The 20,407-nt window shown below is 43.2% G+C and overlaps 1 protein-coding gene across 6 annotated transcripts in view; it reads right to left on the reverse strand.

Annotated features, from left to right (window-relative positions):
- THRB (thyroid hormone receptor beta) overlaps positions 1–20,407 on the reverse strand; it is a 244,194-nt gene that overhangs the window by 53,842 nt on the left and 169,945 nt on the right. For all 6 annotated transcript variants that reach the window (XM_039525184.1, XM_039525185.1, XM_039525186.1 and 3 more), the window contains one exon: positions 9,693–9,756. In XM_039525184.1, the coding sequence (XP_039381118.1) occupies positions 9,693–9,699 (7 nt within the window). In that variant the 5' untranslated portion in view covers positions 9,700–9,756. The remainder of the gene's footprint in view (positions 1–9,692; positions 9,757–20,407) is intronic.

Consider the following 20,407-nt stretch of genomic DNA (forward strand, 5'->3'; position numbering starts at 1 on the left):
GCATGTGAAAAAATCATGAATAGCTTTAAAAAGGCCAAAAACAATTTTGCCAGTTGTAATTTTGGGTGGAGGAATTATATGTTATTACTTTGTTAGAGGCATGCTAGGGTACCAAATTATATATACAGTGTGCACATATATAGTGTATATTCTATGCTATCCATCTCCTTTGACTATCACTCTAATCCAAATGTTCTGCAGCAGGAAGAGAAATATTCATCCAACCTCTTCCAGAGTTTTAACCTCCATCCCCATTGAAGACAGGGATGGGGAGACACAGAAAGTGAAAAGCATTTAAACAGAATGAAAAACTTGATGCTGAAAGGCTTCACCGCAAAGGCCTGCATATCCAACCTACAGGGACGTGAAAAAGTGTGGACAGATTTTCACATGACTGCTAATACACTTCTGCTATGAAAGTCTCCTTGGGAACAAGTAGAAAATGGCTTTCTGAGCATCTGGAAAGGACATGAAGCTCTGTTAAGCCAGTCATTCACTCAGGGAAGGTGCCCGTCTTCTCTTCAGAGGTCTGAAGCTATTTCTGTTGCTATCATGATCTTATGAAAATGTATGGCGTTGCGGCCTGATTTCAAAGGAGGAAATTTCTAAGTATTGAATCTCAGCTTTAAATCTGTGGAATAGACAGATTATGTAGCCAAGGTCCACTGAAGCCTTACAGATGCCAGAGTCTGGGGCCATGTTTACGCAGCTAAGCTTTTTGTTCTTCAAGTGCTAATTTAAGATAACCTGGTTTAAGTTCAGGAATTTGATCTTGAGCTGTGATCATGCATGGCAAGGATGCCCAACTTGAGGCCTGTGGATCGTTCACAGCCCACCAGAGTATTTACAAAGCCTGAGGCCTGCTTCAACACGACATAATGGCCAATTCATTAGTATTTTGTTGTCACGTTTACACCATTTTAATTTACCCAAGGAAATATGTAGAATCTGTTTGGCCCACACAAGGTTGTGCTTAGGTTTATGTGGTCTCCTGTGTAATAAGGTTGTGCACCACTGATGGAGGGTATGTCTACACAGCAATTAAACAGCCATGTTTGGCTGGTGTCAGCTGAGTTGGCCTCACTGGGCTCGAATTCTACTCGTTAGCGTGAGTCAGCTGACACCAGCCAGCCGTGGGTGTTTAATTGCAGTGTAGATATGTCCGTAAAGGGCAACTGCTAAAACTAACAAAGGTTTAAGGAACTGATGAAAGAAAATATAGATAATACTGAGAACGCTTGTCCAAATAGGCCAACAACAAACATCTTTGGAAAGAATGTGTGATCGGGATGTGAAGAGAAGCTTCTTTTACACCTACAACTCTAAGAAGTTCCATTTAGAATTTTTAAAGGCCTTGTGAATGTGTTCTCATTCTGCAAAGCCAGAAGCAGCCCATAGCATCCTCTCTTTATCAACACAGTAAAATAATAATAATTCCAAGACAAAAACGAGCTAGAATTAAGAAGGTAAATAAATAGCCATTTATTTATGACATTAATACAATCATCATTAGAATGGCCTACAATCGTTATAAAAAATCCTAACTATTTGAGAATGAGGACAAGTGTAGTTGAAGCTCCATAATGAACCTTAACTTTGTTGCTGATTCCCTGCCCATTATATATTTACATGTCTACCAGCATTTCTAAAGTGACTATCACTAATATTATTAGCCAACTCCCAGGGGTGAGATTGTATTATAATGATACATTTTTTCAATTATTGACTACAAATAAAAACATTACATTCTGCAGCTCTGTCAACTCTTTTCTCCCCATGATAAATAAATGTTCATTGTTTTGGTGAATTGTTTTGGTCTATAGAGTGAATCGGATATGATTGGATATGTTCTCTGTACCTGAAGGGTGGATTCTTTAACTCACATTTGGAGGATAAGTATGAAAGGAAGATCTAGTGGGGTTTCCAGCCAGTACAGGGAGATGCATGGTTTAGATTGTTTTTGCTAGCTCCTAGTGAAATAGGAGATGGGGAAGGTGTTATTTTAGATATTATCTGGAGATTAAGATGGAGCTCTCTTGACCATAAAATCATAGAATATCAGGGTTGGAAAGGACCTCAGGAGGTCATCTAGTCCAGCCCCCTGCTCAAAGCAGGACCAATCCCCAACTAAATCATCCCAGCCAGGGCTTTGTCAAGCCTATCAAGCTTACTAAAAACCTCTAAGGAAGGATATTCCACCACCTCCCTAGGTAAAGCATTCCAGTGCTTCACCACCCTTCTAGTGAAAAAGTTTTTGCTAATATCCAACCTAAACCTCCCCACTGCAACTTGAGACCATTACTCCTTTTTCTGTCATCTGCTACCACTGAGAACAGTCTAGATCCATCCTCTTTGGAACCCCCTTTCAGGTAGTTGAAAGCAGCTATCAAATCCCCCCTCATTCTTCTCTTCTGCAGACTTAAATAATCCCAGTTCCCTCAGCCTCTCCTCATAAGTCATGTGCTTCAGCCCCTTAATCATTTTTGTTGCCCAGTAGGAAGTTGGAATTGGGTAGGATCAAATCCTTAGTATATATATGGAGGATAAGTGAGATTCTGGTGTCTCTGGCCTGTAGCAGAAATAAATGATGGTCTGTGGTTGGGTCTATGAAAAATTTGTGGTGGGTGGATAGTAGTTTTGAGGTCCTTTTAGAAATGTCTCTGTATTGGTTTCTGGTCTACTGGCTCAGGCTGGGAAAGAAGGCAGGGAAATAGATTGATTTAGTTTTTTTTTTAGCTGTTTCAAAATTGTTTTTCATTTGAAATTAACAAACAAGACTTACAACCAGTGGTGAGCTACAGCCGGTTCGCACAGGTTCGCGGGAACTGGTTGTTAAATTTAAATGCCCTTTTAGAACCGGTTGTCCCGCGTGGGACAACTGGTTCTAAAAGGGCATTTAAATTTAACAACCACTCCCTGCTGCGGCCCCAGCTCACCTCAGCTCTGCCTCCACCTCCTCCCATGAATGCTCCGCCCTGCTTCTCCTTCCTCCCTGCTTCCCATGAATCAGCTGTTCGCGCGGGAAGCCTGGGAGGGCTGAGAAGCAAGCAGGCTTCCCGCTCAGGCCCAGGAAGATGAAGCTGAGATAGGGGTAGAGGGAATGAGGAGGGCCGTGCGCCCCGGCCGCCCTCCGGCCGCGGACCAGCCTGGCCACGGCCGCCCGGCTCTGGCCACGTTCCCGTGTCCCCGACCGCCCGGCTCCGGCCGCGGCCCTTCCCGTCTCCAGCCCGTGGACCTGCCCGGCCCCGCGTCCCCGGCCGCCCAGCTCTTGCTGTGGTGCGGCGGCCCAGCTCGGTAGTGCGGGTCCGCACGCGTCAGTGGCGCGACCCCACCTACCCGGATGCCCGGCTCCGGACACAGCCCCACGACTCCGGCCCGGCCTGGCCCCGTGGCTCCAGCCGCGCCCCATAGCTCCAGCCGCCCGGCTCCTGCTGTGGTGCCACGCGGCCGGACTCCGGCAGCACGGGTCCAGGCGCGGCGGTGGCCCCGGCTGCCCGGCTCTGGCTCCAGCTCCAGCTGCGTGGCTCTGGCCGCAGCCCTCCCGGCTCCGGCCGGCCAGCCGCCCGGCTCCCGCCACATCCTCCGGCCCCACGTCTCCGGGCTCCGGCCGCGCGACTCTTGCCCCGTCCCCGCGTCCCCGGGCTCCCGGCTCTGTCCCCGAGTCCTAGGGCTCCAGCCGCACGACTCCTGTCCCGGCCCCATGTCCCCGGGCTCCCGGCTCCGGCCGCGGCCGGACTGTAGCGCCGTCAGCCACGTCCCGGCAGCGCGGTAAGGGGGCAGGGAGGGGGTGTTGGAGAGAGGGCAGCGAGTTTGGGGGTGGGGGTGGATAGGTGGGGGTCAGAGGGCAGAGAACAGGGGATTGAATCGGGGCAAGGGTCCCGGTGGGGCAGTCAGAAAGGATCAGGAGTTGGATGGGGCGGTGGGAGGCAGTCAGGGGCAGGGATTCCAGGGGCAGTCAGGGGACAGAGAGAAGGGGTGGTTGGATGGGGCAGGGGTTCCGGGGGGCCATCAGGAATGAGAGGAGGGGTTGGATGGGGTGGCGGGGGCAGTCAGGATACAAGGAAGGGGGTGGATGGGGCAGGGGTCCCTGGGGTGGGGGGGGCGTCAAGGAACGTGGGGGGTTGGATGGGGCAGGAGTCCCGGGGGGTGGGCCATGACCCCTCGTGGGGTGAGGAGGGAACCGGTTGTTACGATTTTGGCAGCTCATCACTGCTTACAACAACAATAATGTACTGCAATCACTTCAATTTATGGGGGCAGAGTGACAGATGTAACAGAGTGACAACTAGCTAATAGCACAGCTGCAAATGGAATCCATGACTCCTTACTCACAGTTCCATGCTCTAATCACAAAGCAATGTTTCAGGAAAACAAAGTTCCAAAAGAAAACAGCCTTTGTTCCAAATGAAACTGACCAATCTAATTGTCGAGGAAGTGGCAGGCTGAAATATCCAACATTTTTGAAAATAAGATTTTAGAAACTGACTCAAACATACTGATTTACTTATTGAGAGCACTAGAAAAGAAGAGAGCACCAAGATTCTAAAAGAATGAACCATGCTTGAGAAAATGGCTTTACAGAGTTTTAAAAAAAAAAAAAGTAGAGGGATTTGCTTCCTCCATTCATTATTAAAATTGACCTAAATGTGATTTTATTTTTTTGAAGACAAAAGTGCCTTTTGTTTGGAAAAGGGAATGGTTGTTTACATGAGTTATGACTGCAATATTAAATAAAGCATTCAAATTGGGCACCTTCACAGGTGTACAGAGATAAGCCCTTCTTGTTTTGTGAACATGGAAGTGTTTTAGTAGAAACTTGTTTTCTATAAAGCAAAAACAATCCCAATGCAGTGCTAAGAAATAGTATCTTTAAAAGGTAAAAACACTGGATAAATAAAAACACAGTTACACCAAAAGAATAAAAAATAACAATAAGCTACCATGTTGACATGGTACCACCTATTAAATGTTATTTTTAACTGCACATTAGAAAATACACCTTCCAAAGTAAAAAGGGCCTTTGTGGAGTGATTCACAGCTTCATGCAAAATCAGCCCACATTATAAATCTTGCTAACCTTTTGAAAATCCCCAATAGCTTACTACAAAGCTGCTGAATCCTGGACTAACCAAACCTTACATTAAAGTATTTACTGTCCTTCTAAAAAGTCCATTAGTTAAAGGAAGTAATACTTCTCAGTTAGTGGGCTTTTTGTCATGTTTTGCTGGACAAGAACAGGGAGACAACTTGCTGTGCCACACAGTGATGTAGGTTAAATTAAGTTATCCTAAGAAGATCATTGAGGGAATTTATGAGAAATCACTCCTCAAATGATACTTGACAATCAACTGTTTTCCATCTGAATTATTGAAGAGTGCTACAGGTTAATGAGCATTACAGAGAAACAGACTACACAGAAAAGGTGAGAGTTTTATCTGAACCTATTACTTTTCCCAGTTCTTTGAAATTACATGAACTAGTCTTGCAGCTACTCATTTGCAGATAGATTTGTTTTCATAAAAGCTGGTTATTTTCCTTCTCCAAATGAGTGACCTATTACAAGAAATATTGCATATTAAGATCTGCTTTCTGAAAATATGCATTTATGACATTTAAATTCTATTCCCCAACGTAAGCACTTAATTATATTATAATCCCTATCTTGCTTCAACTTAATGGTCATTCTTAAACAGAACTGTATTAATATCTGGGAGTTGAAGCCCAATTTCTGGATAAATTGTGAAAAGATATACACTTAGGGTGAAATCCTGGCCCCACTGAAGTTAATGGCAAAAAATCCCGATGACTTCAACAGGACTTAGTATTTTACTTCAGTATATTGTAAAGCAGAAATGAATGTGAGTTTACTGTACACTGCAGCTGTTATTTACTTGCTCACACTTTGGCCCAGACTTGATTCCTTGCTCAGTTCCCACTATAAGTGAGGTCAATGTGAGGTTTGCTTGAGGAAGGACTGCAAGACTGGTGTCTCAAGACTTGACCCTGCCTGCACCAATTGTGTCAATGGATATTTCACCACTGACTTCAACGGAAGCAGGATCAGACCATCAGTGAATATGTTACTGCTACTCCGGGGTGATGCTTCAAGCATCAGCTCTGCTAGAATATTTGAACAAAGGAAAGTTTTGTTACAGAGTGTGCTTCACATTCTTGCTTATTTATTGGAAAGTACATCAACTCAAAGAGAGAGTACCAGTTCCAAGCCTATATTCTATTCTGCGTCTGTATTACAGTAGACAAAGTTATATTTCTAGCTGAAAAGGCAGTTTCTGCATAAGCCCTTGTTTCCAAGGTACTTACATCTTACTCTTTGAGTTAACATATCTCACTGCAATTATGACATTTTGAGGAGGGGGGTAAATACTCACTTGGGCATTTTCTAGCTATCTGTGCATAAATAAAATAACCCTTTAAGACATTTCTGGTGCAATTCAAACATGGCTTCATTAAAAACATCTAATGTGCTATGGAGTTAATCAGAACTGAGAATAAGTGCCTTTAACATGTTTAAAAGAATTTGCTTTTGAAATAACAAAGTTATAATTATACATGCATGTATATTTATACTGTCCATGCATCATATGTAATTTGTCATCATTTAAGTATGTGCTACGATGCTGAAGGCAGCCATTTGAAGTTACCAGCATGCATGTATTTGAAACCACACTCAGCTCTGAATCCTACCTGCAGTGTGTGAAACTACCCCTCTTCTTGAATCTCCCCTTTACTTGAATGTGTGATCATTATAATCTGTACTAAACATGTATGTCTCTAAACGTGTGCATCACATAGACTGCAACGTTTGAGATTCACAGCTGATAATGATAATAAAGATGTACAGACCAACACAATACATGCCAGACCGGCCGCCTTCCCAGAGACAGAAATTACAGAATTTCATGCACTCTGTAGGACTACTTAGATTCCTGTGGCTATGCTCCAGGGCAAATTAAATTTATTATGAGTCTGCATTCTAATAAATGCACATTCACATTTGTGTAAGAATTTATTTTTTATTTTATTTTCACTTGGCTCTCACATAAAAACACTGCACAATAGTGCCATTTTCAATTTCTTATTTTATACATTTACGTACAAAGGAGTCCCGCTTTCTGAGAAATCAGGCCTCATAAAGTGTGTCACCAAGCCAACTGCCTCCTGTCCTGAACATCCCCTCATGGCCTGAGGTCAATCTCCAAACAGCCTGCCTCAGTTTCTCCCGTTCACTTATTAAATGCACTCAGGCTTTATGTCCAATAATGCCCCTTCTCCCAGGGTCTAATTTATTGACATAAGACATAAAACAAAACTCAGTCCTGGCGCTTCTCTTTCCCCCCTGAATCTGCTCTGTGCAGCATTTCCCTGCCATGGCAAGCCACTCTCAGCCCTACCTGGATGGAGATTTTTTTTTTTTACTCCCATGGAGTCTGTTTTCCCTGCCCCTTAGCCTTCTTCAGCCCTCTGGTTCTGGCTTCCAGTCCCAATCTTTCCCCAGTCAAGGGTCTCCTGCAAGAGCCTCCTGAGCTCTTCTGCACTATCTGCCATACCTTTCTTTGACTGTTTCTCCCTGAGCATCCTCCTCTTTCCACAGCTTCCTGCTGCTCTTATAGTGGAATCACCTGATCCCTGCTCAGATGTGCCTCCTGAGTAACTAGGGTTGACTGCCTCAGGCCTTTAGCCCTTAAAGGGGAAAGCCACCTAAGTTGGGCATCCAAAGATTGAGGCACACAAAATCATTTTGGAAAATTTGGCATCTCTCTTTATCTTTATGTCTAGCTAGAGATACAGCTAGAGAGTCAGACAGACAGACACAGCACACACACACACACACACTTCAAAATAATCACACTACTACAATGTTAAAGTTGAGATTTTAAATGCACCAGAATAAAATAATTCAGAAATAATGACTTGCACAGTAACTGTGACTTGGTTATTACACAGAGTGCCAAATCCTGCAATCCTTTTCTCAGGTAAATCTCCCACTGATTTCAGTAAGGACCAGAATGTTTGACCAATATCTACTAAGTAATCAACAGTAATAAAAAATGCAGCATACATGCAAGGGGGCGATGTATAAAAAAGTGAGTAGATATACATTTAGTATACTACAAGATATAATTTGAGGCAACCTAACACATTTGGGGCAAAATTTTGCTCTCAGTCACATGGGTGTGAATGAATGGTAGCTCCATGGACTTCAGAGAGCAGAATCTAGACCTTTATTTTAATTTATTAAGGATGACCTCTCATCTGGCTTTAGACCTTTCTCTAGCAATGCTGTAGGCAAAGATTTGAAAAGCTTTATATTCCAAGCATGCTCCTTTCTCCATTCTCAGTCATGCAGGGGGATTACAAGCTGTTTAATAAGAAATTAATTTCATTTCATTTAATAAGAAATGAAAAATTAAAATGGATCGGGATGAAAAACACTTGAGAGCAGCAGCTGCACTGACACTTTTATTTTAAAATCAGTTTCTTTCACCCAGCCATTTTTGCTTTACACATGTCTGTGGTGCTTACTCCTATTTATAAATGCTAAAGAGCCAAGTTATACCAGTTAACCCCTTCCTTGCATCCAGGGCAGTTCAGTCACACTTCCCCTGGGAAAGCATAATGAGACATTTTGCTTTGGGGAGTCAAAATGTCTCCAGGAGGTCCCAGTCCACAAGGCCAGAGTACTGGGTACTTTTGTGTCCTTTGTGGGTGCAGCTTTCTACCCTCTGCTGCACAGTGCCTGGGGGGGGGGGGGAGGGACAAAGCCATGACATACCTCTCCTTGCCCCCTGTGGGGCACTGGACATTCCCAGGGAGTAGAGATGGAATGCCCCCTGAACACTGTGACTGGAATTCAGTCTGACCTGTTGTGACTTCCCCCAACCAGCTCAAAATTTGCATCTTGCATCTCACACAGGAGCTTTTAAAATACAACATGCACGTTTTGAAATGATAAAAAGCTATTGAAAAACATGGCAGCACCCACAGCTTCTTTTTGAAAATGTGAATTAAAGAAAACCCTAGAAATGTACAGTGAAAGTGAGAGATTCTCTGGGATTCCACATAATTTCTGAATATTGCATCTTTGTAGACATCCCACTCTTGCATTACAGTTTTTTTTTACAGCCATGATTCTAATGCTAAGTGAACATTCCCATATTTTATATCTAAAGCCGGACAGGCTGGTCAAGGAGACTTGAAATGAATTCCAGAGCCTTTCGCCTTGACATCCTCAGCCTCAATTCAGCCCAGATCAGTAGTAAAGAAAGCCATTTTTACAGGCTGATTGCTTGATGGTCTGAGGTTTATTTCAGTCCAGTCCTTAGAGGACATGTCCTCATCAGAGAAACCACCATGACCCTCGACACAGTTGGTAGCAATTGCCACTGTGTTGGCAGTTTCAGCAGAGAAGTCCACGAAGGCATGGTCACAGAGAATGAACTACTCCCTCCCTCCGTGGAGCAGTCCCCTCCAGCAGGGGAGCTGAGGCACATCATCAGGGTGATATGGGGGAATCTTGCTACCCGACTTATACCTGTTCTGGGGGTACAAGGAGGACTTCTGTCTCCAGGACCAATTCATTTCAGAACCTTTGAAAAGCACTCAATGCCCATAAAATATTATATATTATTTTAATTGACACTGTGTAGAGATTTCAAAGAAAATACGGGTACCTGACATACTGCTGGGAGTTATGGATAAGTAATCATTCTCATTCTTCTTTTTCACCAATATCACCTGCCAAGAGGAGAAAAAAAATATATATGATACATCCACAAATGTAAAATAGTTGGGCTAACAATGTGTAAACAGGATAAGACATTTTTGGTACTGGATGCTACAGTCCATGTCTGCTGGCATTTCACATTGCACTGAAGCTGAGGTGCCTTGCACCACTGCAGAGGGCAAAAAGTGTGAGCTACTGCCTGAATCCTGGCAGAGTTGTGGAAGACCAGGTCTCCAAATGCATAGTCAGAGATCACGTGCCTGTGAGAGAAGAATGTTCCCACTCACACCACGGAACTACCAGCCAGGGGACTGCTTCCTCTAGATTTTATGTAGAAGGTTCCACTGGGCCCTCATTAATATGTAGTTTTGGAACATATATTATATACCAGGGAATTTGGCCCATTATGCATGTTTACAGGTTTTTAAAATTCTCTTTTATGTTATTGTTTCTAGTGAAGCCTGTATATTAGTCAGAAGTACGGTAGTAAGCAAGGAGTCAAAAGAATTAGAAAGCCTCGGCTTCCCATCACATTGCTTCTTCTAGAATCATCTAACTGCAGAAAATTTGTCACATACAAGTCTTCTAACCTTTACAAATTTCTCATAACCAAATGTGGCATTATTTTCACTAGAATAGCAAAACATTCCTTGTTTCTTATTATTCTTAAGCCTTTGAACAATGGCATTCTCCACATTGCCTATAAAGTTAAGGTCACAAGGACTTTATACATACAAACATCTCCCTCTCTCGCCACATGTGCACACACATACCCTTGTAATACATGTATACTTATTGACACCCCTCTACTAAGCAGTAGCAAATGTCTACAGATCAGTACCCTATTGAAAGAGAAATCAGTGACACAGAGTAGGGGTGTCATCTTAGTGCAACCTATTTATTTTAAACTATATACATCAGTTCTGAGACAGAGGTGCCACAAACAGCGCACAGGAATCTCAGCCCAAACACTAACGCTCAGTTCCTAAGAAGCAATTCTGCCCCGAGCCGTGACTCTAGTTACTGACATGATGACAGAGAACAAATTCTTCTGCCATTTGCAACAGCCCCTCCAATGAGAAATGACATCACAAAAATAAAAACAATGTAGCATTTCTTCCAAGACTGAACAGTGCTCACATACTAAGGAAAAGAACCATAGGACTACATGTAACAGCACCATCTGGTGCCTTCCGCCATAACAATATAATTTATCTCCCTTGCTGTTTCTCCCACCACATCCATTTCTATCTACGTATTTCATGACATCTGAGAATACGTATGTTTCACCAGAAAGGAAAATGTGTGAATATAAAGCTTTAAAAATGCAAAGATGCCTTTAGAACTTCATAATATCTTGCAGGGGCCATGTAAGTTACTTGTGTTTTCCTCCTACTATTCAATGAAAGCTTTTCGGATACGTATTCTTATTTTCTGTAGATTTATTTGGGTTCTAGGGACACTTCCACCCCTTCTTGAGAGATAATGGTCCTGATCTCCAGCTAAGGTTCTGCCCATAAACTTTATAGTAAAGTTGTTAGCATTATTTCACAATAACCAATACATCCATTACTTAGTTGTTGTGTGGCGTCTTTCTTATAGACAAGTACTACAAAACATAATATTTCCTCCAGTAATTAAATCAAATAACTTAATTGTAAAAGCAATGCAAGCTTTAGATATCGTAAGCAATAAGATGCTCTACGGATAGTGTGATTACTTGAACTGAAAATCCCTTTAAAAATTAAACCAGAGGATACATTGTTAAAATAAATACCCCTATTTCCTATATTCATTACCACACCAGTTACAGTACGGGAAAGTAAATGCTTGAGGTAAATGTGGGCTCCTAACCCACAAAAAGTCAGAGTAATCAATCAAGCTTTGAACATGGAACTCCACAGGGACTTGGAAGAACAGAATGGACCACCACAAAACTGTGGCATAACTTCTCACTTCTTTATTTCAACCTAGAAGCTGGAACACCAGCTGTACACCCTCTCCACTATCTATGTGGAAGAGCCCTGGGTCTCTAGTAGCCCTTCTGTGTTGGCCTACATGGGCCTGCCATGGAAACCCCTCTGCAGGCTGTAGAGGGCACAAAGACCCCACTGCCTCTCTGCTCCACCTGTGACCCCTCATACAGGGCTATCATGGGTGTAAGGCAGTGCTACCAATTAATTTGATGTCATGCCAGCAAATATTGAAAATCAGCCAATCATATTTTGAAGACCCATGTCAGAGTCCCCAAATAAAATCTGTCTGATGTGTTTTTTAAGGTAAAACAAGAAAAACGTTTTTCCATTTATCAGGTCTGCCTGTCCACATTACCTCTTCTTGATTAATTACGTGGCTGGAATCCCTTACTATAATTTGGCTGGCATCATGTTATCCTCTAGCTCCCTCTAGTGCACTGTTGATATTAACCATGAACAGGCTGTCATACCCAGCTGTGAGTTATGAAACTGAGCCAGTCAGATCCACTAAAGTGACAGGGAAAGTGTGCTCCAGCAATGAAGAAAGTACAACAGTACTAATGTGTTAAACGAGTGATACACTGGGAGTAGAAAGCTAGCAAGAAACAGTCAGTAGTGTGAGAAAAAGGAGACGGGAGCCAAAAAAGGATTAGCAGAGACGCATGCAGAAGTGCGTACATAAGCAGGTGAAAGAAGCTCTCCTTGGGAACCTGGGCAGGGTACAGATCTGAATTTAGAGCCACACATGATATAAAATAAGAAACAGCTGCATTTAATCTTTTGAGTCTCCTTGAGCTTCACTCTCATGATTTATGATGCTGGCACAAACCCCTAATGAAATTATAGCCCTATAATTCACTGTTATTTATTCTCTCTTGACATGATTAGAAACCTACTAGTCCAGTGTTAGGATTTTTCGATATGAGCCCTCATAATGTAATGTATTTGTATATTGTTTTCATTGTAACTTGTTCTTAATTTGTTTTCATCATTTTTGATCCATTTAGCCTGACATGTTTGATAAACCAAGTTCCCAAAGTATTTAAAGGATCTCAACTTTTATGGTAATTATAACAGCAAGTAAGAAAATAAAACCTGCTGGGTGAAGGTTTTATGGGACAAAAGTTAAAATAATCAGCCTCCTTGCATGTTCTGATGTATTTGTGTCTCCTCTTTCCCTGCCCTACTGGCTGCCTGAAAGCAAATCTGGACTCTTCTTAGAAATAACAGTATGTTCTTTAATCTTTAGGTGCAAAACAGATATTCTGTTTCACTTTTGCCATGTACAAACAAGTATAAACAGAGGCTACAAAGAAAACTTTATTCTTTTTCTACTGACATCTTGTGGAACTCTGAGGTATTTTATACTCTGCCAAACAACAAATTAAACAGGAAACTAGTAAACATAGATCAGGTCTGTTCCTACTCCCATTAAAGTCAGGATCAGACCCGTTCCAACATGCCAGTGGAACTAGTGAATCTCATCAATAAACCAGTTGCCTGAATGTAATTGTGGTTAGGTGACTTACTGACAATCATATACAGTACCCTTAAAAACAAATCATCACATTTTGGAAATAAAGCTTGTCCCTCCTGTAAATAATTAGTTACTAGTCTTAAAATTATTGTCTACAGGCCAATTTAAGAAAGAAATAAAGAAAAGTAAAAGCTTTTTCAGCCAATTATGTTTTAAGGGTCAACACTCTGCAATGGGAGTTTTGCCATTTTCCTCAATGAGACTAGTACTTGGCATGAAGTAATCACTCATGTAAAAATTCAGGAGGAAATGAGTGAAAGGAAAGATGACCATTTGTTTGACTTGCATCCAAAGAAGTGGGTATTCACCCACGAAAGCTCATGCTGCAAAACGTCTGTTAGTCTATAAAGTGCCACAGGATTCTTTGTTGCATTTGTTTAGGTCACTACACTGAGACTCAATAGATCTGTCACTGCCACAGACCTCTTGTGTGATTTGGAGCAAGTCACTTAATCTTTCTGTGCCTCAGTTCCCTATCGGTAAACCTGAAAGACAACTGTGTAGCTCACTGGGGCAGGGACTGCCTCCTGCTCTGAGTAGATACAGCAACAAGCACAATTGGGCGCTGATTGGTTGGGGTCGCTAACCGCTGCTGTCTTACAAATAATAAATGAAGTGGGTTTTTATTAGCTGTTTTATAGATGACAATGATTTTAATAGTGTTTCTTGATTCAATTCTGGAATTAATAATTAAAGTTTCATCCTGCATTTTATCTGCAGCAAATAAAATAACTTCCTTTTAAGGAATGTGGCAAGTTGCAGGGAACAGTTCAGTCTGTGCTGTTGATCTGTTTTGTTGTCCCAAAAGTCAAATGTCTTTGTCTATAGATCCACAAGGGCACACTTTGCCTCCACTCTTTAGACAATCTCTGTGGAAGAATACCCTTTAGTGCTGGGCTTAGGACTCCACTTTTTATAAGGAGGAGCCCTCTGGCCCTGCCACACCACTGACTTTAGCACCCCCATTTCTCACCTTGGCTCTTCCAGCCAGTCCAAAAGAACAGGAACACTGGTTACAGATTTACCCCTTTGGGAAGCTATGCAATCAGCAGATGCTTGCAGGGACACTGTACAGCCTTTTCAAACCAAGGCAGCTTTTATGTCTATACTTAGGCCTTGGCTACACTTGAGAGTTACAGGACTGTTAGTGGCTTTATAGCGCTGTAACTCACTCCCCGTCCACACTGGCAAGGCACATACAGCGTTGTATCTCCCTGGCTACAGCGCTGCTTGTACTCCACCTCCACGAGAGGAATAAAGAGTATAGCGCTGCTGCTGCAGTGCTGGGGTGCCAGTGTAAACAGGGAATAATCTTAGTACGCTGTAACTGACCTCCGGAAGCTTCCCATAATCCTTTTAAGTAAAGATTACTCTCTTTGTTTTGTTGTGATGCCTCTGTTTGTTTTGTTGTGAACTCCGGGCTCCCGAAGCTGCTTATCAAAAAAACAAACACAGCTACTGTTTGCTGTGAATAAGCAGAGGCAGGAGGCTCCCTTTGGAACGCCCACAGCTAGTGCTTGCTTGAAGAGAGGGGGAGGGATGGGGCTTGTGGAGAGAAGCGGCATGGCACGCGGGAGGGAGGGAGCAGAGGTCCGTTTCGGGGAGGCTGCTTATCAGCCACTGTTTGCTTTCAGTGAGTGAGAGAGGGGTGGGGTACACCCATGGTACGCCCACATCTCGAATACTGTGTACACATGTGGTCTCCTCACCTCAAAAAAGATATACTGGCACTAAAAAAGGTTCAGAAAAGGGCAACTAAAATGATTAGAGGTTTGGAGAGGGTCCCATATGAGGAAAGATTAAAGAGGCTAGGACTCTTCAGCTTGGAAAAGAGAAGACTAAGGGGGGATATGATAGAGGTATATAAAATCATGAGTGATGTGGAGAAAGTGGATAAGGAAAAGTTATTTACTTATTCCCATAATACAAGAACTAGGGGTCACCAAATGAAATTAATAGGCAGCAGGTTTAAAACAAATAAAAGGAAGTTCTTCTTCACGCAGCGCACAGTCAACTTGTGGAACTCCTTACCTGAGGAGGTTGTGAAGGCTAGGACTATAACAGCGTTTAAAAGAGAACTGGATAAATTCATGGTGGTTAAGTCCATAAATGGCTATTAGCCAGGATGGGTAAGGAATGGTGTCCCTAGCCTCTGTTTGTCAGAGGATGGAAATGGATGGCAGGAGAAAGATCACTTGATCATTGCCTGTTAGGTTCACTCTCTCTGGGGCACCTGGCATTGGCCACTGTCAGTAGACAGATACTGGGCTAGATGGACCTTTGGTCTGACCCGGTATGGCCATTCTTATGTTCTTATGTCGGAACTTGCAAGGCAGGGCACTGACACAGTGTCGGCTCCAAAAATCCACTCTCTCTTTCCCCCACACTCCCTGTCACACTCCATCCCAGCCCACTCTTTTGAAAAGCACGTTGCAGCCACTTGAACGCTGGGATAGCTGCCCATAATGCACCGCTCCCATTGCCGCTGCAGATGCTGCAAATGTGGCCATGACAGTGCGCTGGCAGCTGTCAGTGTGGCCACACTGCAGCGCTTTCCCTACTCAGCTGTACAAAGACAGGTTTAACTCCCAGTGCTGTACAGCTGCAAGTGCAGCCATACCCTTAAACTGTAACAACAGCACCACTGCAGCTGCACTGCTGTAGCATTTCAGTGTAGACGCTCACTACAATAATGGGGAGGGGGGTTTCTCCCATCACTGAAGTTAATCCATCTCCATGAGAGGTGATACTAGGTTGATGAAAGAAACACTGGGGGTTAGGTCACTTAATGATGTTGCTCACGGCTGTGGATTTTTCACACTCCTGAGCAACGTAACTGAGTCAACCTAACTTTTTAGCGTAGACCTGGCCTGAGTCAACTGGAATACAGTATTGAAGTGTCCTAAGGCTAGAATGGAAAGAGTTCTGATACCCAAGTGCTCACATAGGAGGGTCAGAATTGTTCCTTTGTTTCCAGTTCCAGTCAAGCTGCTTCCACATTTCCTTTCCCTTGGCTGCCAGTTGTTAAAAGTTAATGTCCAGTCACTTGTCTTCCATTGTAGCTCCAATGCAACCCTATTCATACGTAAACAATTCTTGGTAGTTCATTCATACCAACTCAGACCCACCTATGTAACTCTGACCCATTCCCTATCCCATGAAAAAAAAATTAGTCCATTCATAACCAGTGGGTAACATTACAAAATGAGAGGGAAAACTGAGCTACGCGGTTTTTTTGGTTAAAATAATACCCAAATGCCCCTCATTCTTCACAGTTTCCGCTGGATCTAGTATTGTAATCTGTTTGAGGGGTGAGTGGTATCTAAATTAGCTACAGAACTTTCCTCCTTGGAGGCTGGTTAAGTGTGGAGGATGTTAGAGAAAAACTGGTTCTCATTCAAAATCAGTTACTGATCTAAAAAGGTTGTAGAAGGGTACAAATAGCATCCAGGCAGGAGATTTATGGGGCAAATCCCTCCTCCACAACAGGCCAGTAATATATGGGATTCATACATTATGAACGTAAGTGCCTACCTTTCCCTTTCTGCACTCCACAAATGATACAACTTTTACATGAGAGAAAAAAAGTGGATGATGTAATATCTTCTGGTCTGGGAAAGAAAAGCAGTTGGGCCACAGCTAACTACATGGTAGAACAGATTGTATTTAGTGGTGACACTCTGATTACCTGTCCCAGACCTGAAGAGGAGCTCTGTGGAGCTCAAAAGCTTGTCTCTTTAACCAGCAGAAATTGCTCTAATAAAAGATATTACCTCACCCACCTCTTCTTTCTCATATCCTGGGACCAACACAGATGCAAACAACTACTGACAAACAGTAGCTACACTGTGCACCTTTTATCGGCACAGCTGTGTCGCTAAAATCTGTGTAGTGTAGACAAAGCCTAAATCAATGTAACTTATGTTATTCAGAGGCATGGCTTTTTCACACCCATGAGCCACGTAAGTTGTATCAATTGAAGCAGCAGTGTAGACAAGCCCTCAGATTTGTCCAAACACAGAAGAAACACTAGAAATGGCTACATACTGTGCCTTTCCCCGTATCATATCTTAGGATTCCTAGTCTCTACTGGCTAGAGAAGGGCATATTTGGAATTCATTCACAAACCTGGGTTTCCAGTTTAGCAACACATCAGTCTGTTTGACTGACAAGCCATGTGTCAGTTATTGTTCTTACTCTTTTTCATCATCACAAAAGGTGATTAACCAATTAACTTTAACCAGTTTGGTTAAACACACGCGCCACCAAACTCCTCCTCTCTCATACAAACTCACTGGATTAAACAACAAACCTGAGAGGGATTGAATGGCTCAAAAGATTAGGCATGGGGTACTGAGGCCTTTCACCGCTATATCACTGTTTCAGATCTATGCAGTGGCTGATAGTCTTTAGCATCTAATGGCTGTTTTGGTGAGGTATGCCAAATGATTTTGTGGTTTGAGTTCAGTCCCTGGTGGACAAATGTTCGCATCACAAAAGAAAGTCTTACTGGCAAATGTCAGCAGAGATGCCAAGATCATGAAGAGAAATGACTGACTGACTTTTCACCTGGTCCCTTTCCAGAAAAAAGCTGTTAGGCAACATGGAGAAGCCAGCACAGTGTTGCCTATCTATCAGGTCTACACTACCACTTAAATCGATATAATTTATGTCGCTTGGGGGTGTGAAAAAAATCACAAACCCCAAGTGATGCAAGTTACAGAGACCTAAGAGCTGTCCACACCTGCGCTATGTTGTGGGAGATACTCTCCCGGTGACATAGCTACCGCTTCTCGCGGAGGTGGAGTTAGCTGCGCTAATTCGGTGCAGCTGCATTGGGGCAGCTCTGCCAATGTAGAGCTTCTAGTGTAGACTAGTCCTCAATCTCCAGTACTGCACTGTCAATCTAGCATCTGCCAGAAAGCACTAACAATTCTGTCAAAAGCATTAGGCCAGTCTCTCTTTCATAACGTAGCTAGTCTCTCGAACCTTCTCTTTTTTAAAGCCTATCACAGTCTAGTGTGATAAAGTCAAGGCACTGAACATGTTCTAAAGTCTATAATTACACTGCCAGCAGTAAATAATATACTTTCAGTGCACACTTGTAGATAGACTTGCCAGGTAACAAAATGGCTTCCATTAATGTACTGCCAACATTTCTTGTGTATGTTGAATCAAAAGTGACCTTGATATCTTCATATGACTCAACATATGACTTTATAACATGATTGACAACAGAAATGCCCATGCACTTCCCCAGGGCTAAGCTGAATGTGGGAGCTAATAAAATCAGGTGCTGAGTCTTGGTATTTAAATACCACTGATTGGAGGTCACTTCCCAGTCCCAAGAGGAGTGCAGCAAATTAGATTATCGTGCCCTTTAAGAAAAAATTGGGAGACTTGTCCATTCATTTTCAGCTAGATGAAAAAGTGGTTCTGACTCTGTCACTCAGTTGCTGTGTGACCTTAGGAAAGTTACTTATCCTCTCTGTTCCTCAGTTAGCCCATCTGATAAATGGGTATAATAATATATACCTCCATCAGAGAGGTGTTATGATGCTTAAATGAGTAGCATTGTCCTGGATTGTCTCCAGATCTGATTCTTCCCATGTCAGATGGTGGGCTAGCAGGCTCCACAACACCACTCTCCCTCTTCCATATTCCACCAGAGGGTGTTCTGTGAGTCTGGAGTCCGCAACAGGGCAGAAGGTGAAGGAAATAACAAGAATTTTGGTTATAAATTGGGGTCACATCAGTTGGAAGTAACAGAGGAGAAGAAGGACCTCGGAGTATTGGTTGATCACAGGATGACTATGAGCCGCCAATGTGATATGGCTGTGAAAGAAGCTAATGTGGTCTTGGGATGCATCAGGCGAGATACTTCCAGTAAAGATAAGGAGGTGTTAGTACCATTATACAAGGCACTTGTGAAACCTCATCTGGAATATTGTGTGCAGTTCTGGTCTCCAATGTTTAAGAAGGATGAATTCAAACTGGAACAGGTTCAGAGAAGGGCTACTAGGATGATCCGAGGAATGGAAAACCTGTCATACGAAAGGAGACTCAAAGAGCTTGGCTTGTTTAGCCTAACCAAAAGAAGGCTGAGGGGAGATATGATTGCTCTTTATAAATATAGCAGAGGGATAAATATCAGGGAGGGAGAGGAATTATTTAAGCTCAGTACCAATGTGGACACAAGAACAAATTGATATAAACTGGACACTAGGAAGTTTAGACTTGAAATTAGATGAAGATTTCTAACCATTAGAGGAGTGAAGTTCTGGAACAGCCTTCCAAGGGGAGTAGTGGGGGCAAAAGACATATCTGGCTTCAAGACTAAACTTGATAAGTTTATGGAGGGGATAGTATGATGGGATAACCTAATTTTGGCAATTAATTGATCTTTGATTATTAGCAGGTAAATATGCCCAATGGTCTGTGATGGGATGTTAGATGGGGTGGGATCTGAGTTACTACAGAGAATTCTTTCCTGGGTGTCTGGCTGGTGAGTCTTGCCCACATGCTCAGGGTTTAACTGATTGCCATATTTGGGGTCAGGAAGGAATTTTCCTCCAGGGAAGATTGGCAGAGGCCCTGGAGGCTTTTCACCTTCCTCTGCAGTGTGGGGAATGGGTCACTTGCTGGAGGATTCTCTGCACCTTGAGGTCTTTAAACCATGATTTGAGGACTTCAATAACAGACAGAGGTTAGGGGTTTGTTACATGAGTGGGTGGGTGAGATTCTGTGGCCTGCATTGTGCAGGAGGTCAGACTAGATGATCATAATGGTCCCTTCTGACCTTAAAGTCTATGAGTCTATGAGAAAGCAATGGGTGGGTTAAGGATGGTGCAGTGGAGTGCTCCACTTCTGTCCTAGGTTAGGATGGCTTCTCCTGAGCCTGGCTGCCCAGTGGCTCTGCTCACTCCCATCACCCATGCCGCACTCAAATGGTGCGGGCTAAATTTGAGTGATGAGTGGCATTGCAACTGGGTACACAGGGTCACGGTGCCACTCAGGTTTGGCCCAGCCGCCTGTCCATCATCAACTTGTGTGCCAAGTTGCAATGCCAGCCACAGAAATTTTGCCTGGCTGCCCCCACAATCCTCCCCATCATTATGGAAGAGCAGCCAGGCCAAATCTGAGTGGCGT

Source organism: Mauremys reevesii, linkage group 2, assembly GCF_016161935.1.
Source record: "Mauremys reevesii isolate NIE-2019 linkage group 2, ASM1616193v1, whole genome shotgun sequence".
NCBI lineage: Eukaryota > Metazoa > Chordata > Testudines > Geoemydidae > Mauremys > Mauremys reevesii.